At 43.1% G+C, this 9,158-nt stretch overlaps 1 protein-coding gene and 1 long non-coding RNA gene across 2 annotated transcripts in view; one reads left to right on the forward strand and one right to left on the reverse strand.

Annotated features, from left to right (window-relative positions):
* Nucleotides 1–9,158, forward strand: part of LOC109510519 (amyloid beta A4 precursor protein-binding family A member 1-like) — a 61,744-nt gene that overhangs the window by 48,709 nt on the left and 3,877 nt on the right. Inside the window, exons 8-11 of the mRNA XM_019860869.1 lie at nt 4,757–4,936; nt 7,107–7,319; nt 7,477–7,596; nt 7,670–7,810. Of these exons, the coding sequence (XP_019716428.1) occupies nt 4,757–4,936; nt 7,107–7,319; nt 7,477–7,596; nt 7,670–7,810 (654 nt within the window). The remainder of the gene's footprint in view (nt 1–4,756; nt 4,937–7,106; nt 7,320–7,476; nt 7,597–7,669; nt 7,811–9,158) is intronic.
* Nucleotides 8,727–9,158, reverse strand: LOC109510535 (uncharacterized). The gene is made up of 3 exons (XR_002167144.1): nt 9,101–9,158; nt 8,952–9,017; nt 8,727–8,888 (listed from the first exon to the last, which is right to left on the reverse strand). It is a non-coding gene; the product is annotated as an uncharacterized LOC109510535 (long non-coding RNA).

Raw genomic sequence — 9,158 nt, forward strand, 5'->3', positions numbered from 1 at the left:
TTATAAATGTAATGTATTATTATTATTATTATTATTATATTACAATCATTTACTCATATATCGATGAAATTTCAATATTAACCACAGGACAGTGAGTGTCAATCTTCTTTAACTTATACATTTTCATCAGGCCAGTAGGGAAATCCAGACTTCCCTCTTCATAATCAGATCTTCCTGCTCTTCTGGGGGGACCAAAAGTCCTTACTAAGCCAACTAGGACAAATATTGTCCAGCGTGTCCTGGGTCATGCCGTGTCCTGGATCATGCCCGAGGCCTCCACTTTTCCACTAGCCTTGCTTGACACCGAGACGGCCATCTTAGCCCTGGATGTTCGCTTTTCCATGAGACTGTTTTGGGGCCTAGCGCTTCTGATGGAACCACTTTTTAGAATGATCTCAGGGGCGGTTCTGAAGCGCCAGCTGTCTTGGGCCAAGTGGAGCAATGTCGTCAGTGGTATTTGATTGGCCAACACCGATGCAGCAAGGAAACTTGCCGTACATTCCCATTTTCTGGTTTTCAACAAGCCAGTCGTGACCGAAGTCATAAAATTACAGTGTATACAATAAGCATAATAGTGTTTGACAACAATGCTGAACCATATTAAAAATTTTAGAAGTACTAATGGATGCCTTTTTTGATGATGAATGGTAAAAGATCTCGCAAGTGAGCACACGCAGCGGTTGTTCGCCAGGTCTCATTTACTTAAGATAAGATAAGATAAGATAACCTTTATTTGTCCCACACTGTGGAAATTTGCAGTCTACAGCAGCAAGACTGGGGGGGAGGGGGGGGATAAAGTGTTTCATTGCCCAAAATAAATGTTTCAGAAAACAACTGTACACAGTTCAATATAAGTGCAATATAAAACAAAGCATTAGCAATATATTTGTAGAATAAATATAATAAATCATAAATAGCAATAGCATAGAAAACACAGCGTAAGGTGGCTGTGCTATTTACAATGGTTACAGGTTTTCACGCATCATTATTCAGAAGCCTGACACGAGGTCTCCAGCAACAGAGCAGAGACTTGTCGTTTCCCCCGGCCTGACCGATCATGACCCCATCCATTGGGGATGGTGGCTTTAGGTGGCTGGAGGGCTTTAGACCCTGCAGAATAAGGATGACAAGCTGCTGACTTCGAGGGGTGGCAAAACGAATAAGAATTCAGAATTAAATGAATGCTGGCGGTGAGCTCGGCGTGACATTCACGGAATTACTTTTGCACTTGCATATTTCATTTAGGCGGCTTGGTGGTCCAGTGGTTAGCACGTCGACCTCACAGTGCGGAGGTGCAGGGTTCGATTCTGGCTCTGGCCTCCCTGTGTGGAGTTTGCATGTTCTCCCTGTGCCTGTGTGGGTTTTCTCTGGGTACTTGGGCAGGTGAACTGAACACTCTAAATTGTCCCTCGGTGCGAGTGTGAGTGTGGATGGTTGTTCGTCTGTGTGTGCCCAACGATTGGCTGGCAACGGGTTCAGGGTCCCCGCCTACTGCCCAAAGATGGCAGGGATAGGTTCCAGCACCCCCCGTGACCCTCGTGAGGATAGAGCGGAAATGGATGGACTATTTCATTCATGGTACATAATATATTGTGAACATGGTTCAATATTTTTATAAGGTGAAAAATATGTGAAAAATAATTTGGTTTCCTTTTTCATATCTTCTTCTTCTTCTTCTCCTTTCGGCACGTCCCTATTCAGGGGTCGCCACAGCGAGTCAGTAATTTCCATCCGCCCCTGTAAACCGTCCTACCAACTCGCATGGTCGTCTTGGCAAAAGTTTTACGCCGGATGCCATTCCTGACGCAACCCTCCCCATTTCTCCGGGCTTGGGACCGGCACTGGGGAACAGTGCACCCCCAGGGGAGGGCACCGCTCCCCAGCGGCTGGGTTGGTTTCCTTTTTCATATAATAAACAGATTTTATTTCTTAAAGCCAAACTGTGCATGAACAGAAAACTGTATTTTATTGTCTGGAACCATTTTCAGTGAGACATTATCAAACATACAGTACACATTTAAACTTCAATTTTGCATTTCTTGTATCCAAAACATAAGCCATTAAATACAAAAAGGCTTTAACAGCCTTTGTGCAACTTTACTTGACCAGCGCGCATTTTAGCATGCAACACAATAATACAGACAGTGTATGGTTGTGCGATTGTGAGTTTATATAAGCTAAGCAGGAATAAGAGAAATATTCACTACGACAAGTTTTGGGAGTGTGAAGGACCCTCAAATGAAGATGCCTAAGAGGAAATGGTTGAAATGGTAAACTTTACTAAATATTGATGAATCTTCTCATCAAGTGGTGGTGCAATGGTTGCCTGGTTAGCAAGTCTGCCTCACAATACAGAGGTCATGGATTCGATTCAGGGCTCCGGCCTTCCCATGTGGAGTTTGCATGTTCTCCCCGTGCCTGCGTGGGTTTTCTCCAGGTGCTCCGGCTTCCTTCCACAAACCAAAAACATGCACGGTAAGTTAATTGAACACTCTAAATTGGCCTGAGGTGTGATTGACTGTGAATGGTTGTTTGTCTTTGTGTGCCCTGCAATTGGCTGGCAACCAGTTCAGGATGCACCCCACTTACTCCCTCATGTGTGTTTTGGTACCACTTTCTTTCAATTAGTGAAACAAAGTAGTTCTTCGCCATAGCCATCAACCATTAATTCTTTCAGTCACTCAATTCATTCATGTGTATTAGAAAATTCACCATAACTATCTTTGGTTCATTTTGTTCACTTCATTGATGTTGTACTAAGGGAGTGGCATTCAGGAATGTTGACTCCAACTTTAATAATAATAATAATAATAATAATAATAATAATAATACATTTTATTTGAAAGCGCTTTTCATCATACTCAAAGACACTTTACAAGAGCTTAAAACACAGGATAAAAATGTACACTTAAAACAAGCATACATCAGAGATGATTTGAAGGATTAGAGGTCAGTACAGTTGCGATGTGTTGTGGTAGAGCGTTCCAGAGGGTGGGGGCGGCGACAGAGAAGGCTCGGTGCCCCCAGGTTTTGAGCTTGGTCACGGGGATGGCAAGGAGGTTTGTGTTTGAGGAGCGGAGGTTGCAGGAAAGAGTGTATTGGTGAAGAAGGTCAGAGAGGTCGGAGGGGGCCTGATTGTGAAGGGCTTTATAGGTGGGTAGGAGGAATTTCAACTGAATACGCTGGGGAACGGGGAGCCAGTGGAGGCTTTTAAGGACAGGGGTGATGTGATCGCGAGAGCGGGTGCGGGTGACTAGACGGGCGGCGGCATTCTGGATGTACTGTATTTTATTGAGGTGTTTGGAGGCTGTACCGTAGAGGATGCTATTGCAGTAGTCAATGCGGGAGGTGATGAAGGCGTGGATGAGGGTTTGAGCGGCGTTGCAAGAAAGTGAAGGGCGGAGACGAGAAATGTTTTTGTCGCAGTGAGAGCTGAGCCAAAAGGTGAAGCTCTCACATTACCACTCGATCTATATTCCTAACCTCACGGTTAAGCTTAGCTTAGGACAAGCACAGGATCCCCAGGCAGACACAATGAACTCAGTATTGGTTTCCTGTCAGGGTAGGGGGTCAGGTCAAGGAGGCAGGAACCAAAGGCAGTCAGAGAAACCAACAGCGACAGCTGGGCAGCAGAGAGTATGGCAGGAAAGGTAGCTGATGAACTGTCAACGGGTTGCTCTTCGGACTGGTCTTTATGCTGCAGAGGAGAGTGTCGCTCACGAGGTGAGGACTGGCAGGTGAGACAGGTGCAACGCCCAGCCCACACTGAATTAAGGGAAAGGCAACCAAAACAGAACACCCAGCCCACACTGAATAAAGGGAAAGGCAACGAAAACCAGAACAGAAGGAGGGGCCACACAGTGGAACACTGAGGACAGACGCAATGTTTTCTAGCTCTCACCTATTGTCAAAAGCAGTGGGTCATGACTGAAAGAACAAGATCACAGATGCGAGCGGCCTAAAAAGCTGGAAGTGCTGGAAGAAGGAGCTGGGGAGAGGGAAGTCTGGGCTTCCCTGCTAAAGCTGCTACATCTGCCACCCCACCCCGAAATAGCAAAAGAAAATGGATGGATGGATCAATGCATCTTTGTAAATAGACTTCTTATGGCATGCATTTTTCAAAATAACTGTTACCGTTACATATTTTACTCCAATTGCCATGGAAAGGGTCATTCTCCTGTTGTTTATTTTATTTTGTTTAATTCGAAACCCATTTTATTAAATTCAGTTACCCAAAATATGTATACTTTGACAGCAAATTTGTCATTATTGCTATAACGCAAACAAAGATATTAGCCTCCCAACTACATTCGGTAGCCATTTTCATTTTTTTAATGTGTGAATTTTAGGTATTGGGTGTGATGTCATCATGTGTCTTAGGATAAATTTCTTTCGATGAACCTAAGGCACTTCCATGACAAAGGGGACCTTTGTTTAAAGTTTAAAGTTGCTGCACTCTCATGATGTTATTTTGATGTGTGTTGTATTGTTAGTTACAATAGCACTGTGTACTTTTTTAAACTCACCAAGCACCAGCTAATTTACTGTTAGACTGTCATACAATATATACCTCATTCACACAACAATACAATTGCATTTATATTGACCTTATTTTGTTGTTTTTATTGTTTCTATGTTGGTATACTCTTTTATGTTACCCTTAATTTTTGCACTGTGTTCAATTTCAGAGAGACTTTTTTTCCCTCTAAATTGATGATGGAATGAAGTGTTTCTCCTGTTTTACCCCAATATGCAGGCCCAGCTCATTGGCCAGTCCCTTGGGCAGGCCTTCAGTGTGGCTTACCAGGAGTTCTTGAGGGCCAACGGCATTAACCCTAAGGACCTGACTCATAAAGAATACAGTGACCTGCTTAACACTCGGGGAATGTACAATGATGACCTCATCCACTTTTCTCGGTCGGAAAACTGCAAAGAAGTAGGACTACTTCTTGTTCAAACATTGATTTGGTTCTGCTGTACATAAGAAATACAATACATTATCACAGTATCGTAACAGACTAGATTTGGAAAATTGTTCACCGGGCACGCATGATGTGAATCTTTAAGTTAACTGTTGCACAATGTCATTTCACAGCCCTCCTTATTCCTTGTCGTATAACGTGCAATGGCATAACATGGGTTGCCATATTCTGGATGTGTCAGTCCCCTAAACTGTAGACTGTCTGAGTTGATGAGTCCAGTATGGATGCCTTTTTAATATTTCATGGCCACTGTTAGTGAATAAAACGGAGCTGTGAAAATGCTGCCAACCACAGGTGCAAAAAACAAGCACCCCCTGGCTGTCAAGCAGCAACAGTCAAATCGCGCTGACATCCCCCCCATCAAAATCAGTGCTGGTCAACACATGCTGCCGAGGAAGTACAACCATCAAGCGCAGACACCGCTCCTTCCATGAATGTCACGGCCAAAATGCTGAGAACAGTCCACAACAGGTCCACACGAAGGACAACAAACACCATATGACCAAAAAAAAAAAAAAAACAACAAAAAACAGCAGAGTTCTTGAGCTCTGAAGCAGCATTAGAACGATCCTGATTATTTGAATCATGTGTGTTGCTCCTGGAAGAGCTGGAAAACAGGCAAGACAGTAGCCCTCCAGGCCCGGAGTTGGAGACCCCTGCTGTTGGCCTTTGAATAAAGGTTCAAATCCTCTCAATTGGATGCCACTCACGCTTGGCTGTGTTGCTAATGACTGGCATTTAATGAGTTCAACATCCTTCAAAAATAGTCCAGTCCAGAGTGTGGCAAACAAGCGAGCACCCAAGATAATCAAAGCATTTTTCTGGCCCATAGACATATTGCCAGAGGCAAAGGGTTTTGGGCCCTCGCAGGCCCATAACTTCACAGAGCAGTCAAATGCACCTTATCTAACGCTAATCTATGAAGTCCAACTTCTTGCGCCTTTTTAACCAGACCCTCTCCCCCACAGACATATTTAAAGTGAGCACCGCGCGAAATCCATTTGCGTTATCACTTGTAGAAGCAGCATTTCATCACCAAGCCACCAAACTAAACTTAAATTCAATTAGCGTGGCGGTGAAGCGCATGACATTGCTCAACACAAATAGCTCCTACTCCCACATCAATAACAATAAGCCTGTCAGGGAATTCACCTGAACATCTTGAACTTTGAATGAAAAGACTCGACTCAACTCAGGAACAGATTGTCTTTTGCTGATCAGCAAAGGGGGCAAAGTTCCTCGAAAGCAACACAATTCGTGTTTTCTCTCAGATCGAAACCCCACCTTCGCACCCCCGCTGACCACTTTTTATTCACAGAATATGCAAAATACAAGTAACATATCAGAAAAACATTCCTCCTTATTTGCATGTCGCGCTTCCCAGCCCAGCCCACCGATACGCCCCTCAGTGGACACCTGGAGACCAAATCATCTTCCGGTGCAAACCATGGACACCTTGTTAATACAATGGGCGGATTTCGCATGAATTGAGACACTGTAACAAACTGGAGGACATCTGGTCATGCTGCCCTCCCGAAGTTCAACCCTCCTGCCTGTCTTATCAGTTAATGAGGCCCTGGCTTCGTTCAGCTCAAGTTGGCCCTTTTTTCTGTGTGCTCCATTGTGTACAAATTTTGAGAACATAGCGTTCGAAGTCAATTAAGCATATACTGAAATGAAACTTTGAAACATGATAATGTTAAATTTGTCTTTCTCCATCAAAGCCAAATGTTGATAACATTATTATCAGAAGCGAATGCAGCTAACACTCTTATTTAATGCTAACTGTAGCTCCTCTTACCTATCAGGTGTGAAATGATACTACTTCAGCTGCCATGCCAGAGTGGTTGTTCCGCTCTGGAACTTCATCTTAAGCCATTGTTGGGGAAACTCATGTTTAATTAGGCTGTTTGTAATACTCAGGTGGGAGTGCAGAATGACTCAGTCACAAAGACATATTTTGGCAGATAACATAACATTTACGTGGGTGTTTAAGTTCACACTTGATGGGTGGGCAACGAGGCATGCACTCTCGAGACCCAACTTTTTCTATGAAAATATTGACAGACCACTTTTCCACATTGTATCCCCTTTAATTGTATTTCCCCGCCCCATGTATTTCAGGTGTTGCTCGAGAAAACAAAAGGGGAGATTCTTGGTGTGGTCATTGTGGAGAGTGGGTGGGGCTCCATCCTGCCAACAGCCATCATTGCCAACATGATGCATGCTGGACCAGCAGAGAGGTCTGGCAGGCTGAACATAGGTGATCAGATCATGTCCATTAACGGTACCAGTCTGGTGTGTCTTCCATTGTCCACTTGTCAGAGTATCATCAAGGTATGTGGAGTATTATCAATCTTCATATGTGGCTGATAGGAGCCCACAAGCAACAAAAGGCTTTTCACCTCATTGCAGTGTGTTTAAAACACACTTTTGTTGATTCAATATTTCATAATAAAAACCCTAAAGTATAAACCACAATTTTTATTTTTAGGGTCTTAAACAACAGTCAAGGATCAAGATGAACATAGTGAGATGTCCTCCAGTGACAACAGTACTCATCAGACGTCCAGACCTCCGCTACCAAATGGGTTTCAGTGTCCAGAATGGCACTGTGGGTAATCTTTCTGAACATTCATGTGTATAATATTGATATTAGGTTCAAATGATGGTCTTCCCCTGCACAGATCTGTAGTCTTATGCGTGGTGGGATTGCTGAAAGGGGTGGAGTGAGAGTTGGTCACCGCATCATTGAGATTAACAGCCAAAGTGTGGTTGCCACACCCCATGAAAAAATTGTTCGTCTGCTGTCCACTGCTGTGGGAGAGGTGAGCCGCGAGTGCTACCGAATACTGTAAACATTGTCCAAGTACAACTGCCCAGTAAAACTGTCAAAATTTACAGTACCGTATTTTCCGCACTATAGGGCGCACCAAAAAGTCTTCAATTTTATTAAAAGCTCACCGAGCGCCTTAAAATACGGTGCATCTTTTGTATGGTCATTACGGTAATACATCGACTCCAAGATGGCTCTTTCCTGGAGACATGCTTCCAATGTTATAACTTGCTGTTGGTTCAGTGAACTGTGTCGTTGCTTTATTAAAGAAGTTTTTGTTGCAGCTCCGAAAAAAGGAGAGCTGTGGTGTTCATTTTTTAAAACAGTCTCAACAAATACACGTACGTCTTTGTCTGTCTACGTGCCTTCTTCCGCTCAACTCAAGAGGCGTTCAAGACCGCCTCCGAAAAACGTATACTAATGATTACTTCAGTGAAACTACAAAAATTGAAAATTATACATCAAAACTAAAAAGCAAACGAGGATATCACAGAATAAATTCTATAGCCACCCCTACAGAATTTATATTGTGATTTCATCATTTGTGAAAACACAACAAAGGAATAAATAACTACTACTGATATCTGATCATAGTAGTTAGTGATGGGAATCTGAAGCCTCATGAAGCAATGAGGCTTTCCATCCAACTGGGTCGGTCCTGGGCCGATGCATCATGAGGCTCCATTTGTTCTATTGCGCCATCATGTGGAAAATAAATGTCATGACACAGTGATTAAAATACCATGGATTTGATGGAGTCAAAAGGGCAGGGAGTTGTGATGTGAATGAATGTGCGTGTGTTACTTGAAAGAATGATTGCTTTATTTTAGACATTGACATAAACAAGGAACAAGATACACCTTTCATTCATTTTTATTGAGGAAAACAAGCATTTCCAAAGTGTTTGGCTTTAAACGGTTTCTTTTCTTCGATAGGATTTCTCCTGCTTTTGAAAATAGTCTTTCACAATGGACGGATGAGGCTGGGGTACAGAGAAAGGTTATAGCTAATTTGTAGAGGTTGTACATTCGTTGCAACATGTGGAAGGTGCTGTTCCAGCGTGTCTCCACCTGAATATAAAAGGTCATTATTGTTTGAAAGGGGAGTGGAAGCAGTTATGGATGTCAACTTACCTCTTGAATGAGCTTCAGCACAGGCTCTGTAGGCATCATTTGCTCCTGCACCTGTGTCAGCCTTGTCTATAAAAATTAAATATGAAACAAAACATTTTTCAAGTCATTTTGCATTAATTTGAATACTGCTGTGTAATAAAGGAATTCACCTTTGCAGTGGTACTGCTTTTGAAGTAGCCAACTATCCTCCTACACTGAAGACGGATC

This window comes from Hippocampus comes, unplaced genomic scaffold (assembly GCF_001891065.2).
Source record: "Hippocampus comes isolate QL1 unplaced genomic scaffold, H_comes_QL1_v1.1 scaffold130, whole genome shotgun sequence".
Classification (NCBI taxonomy): Eukaryota; Metazoa; Chordata; class Actinopteri; order Syngnathiformes; family Syngnathidae; genus Hippocampus; species Hippocampus comes.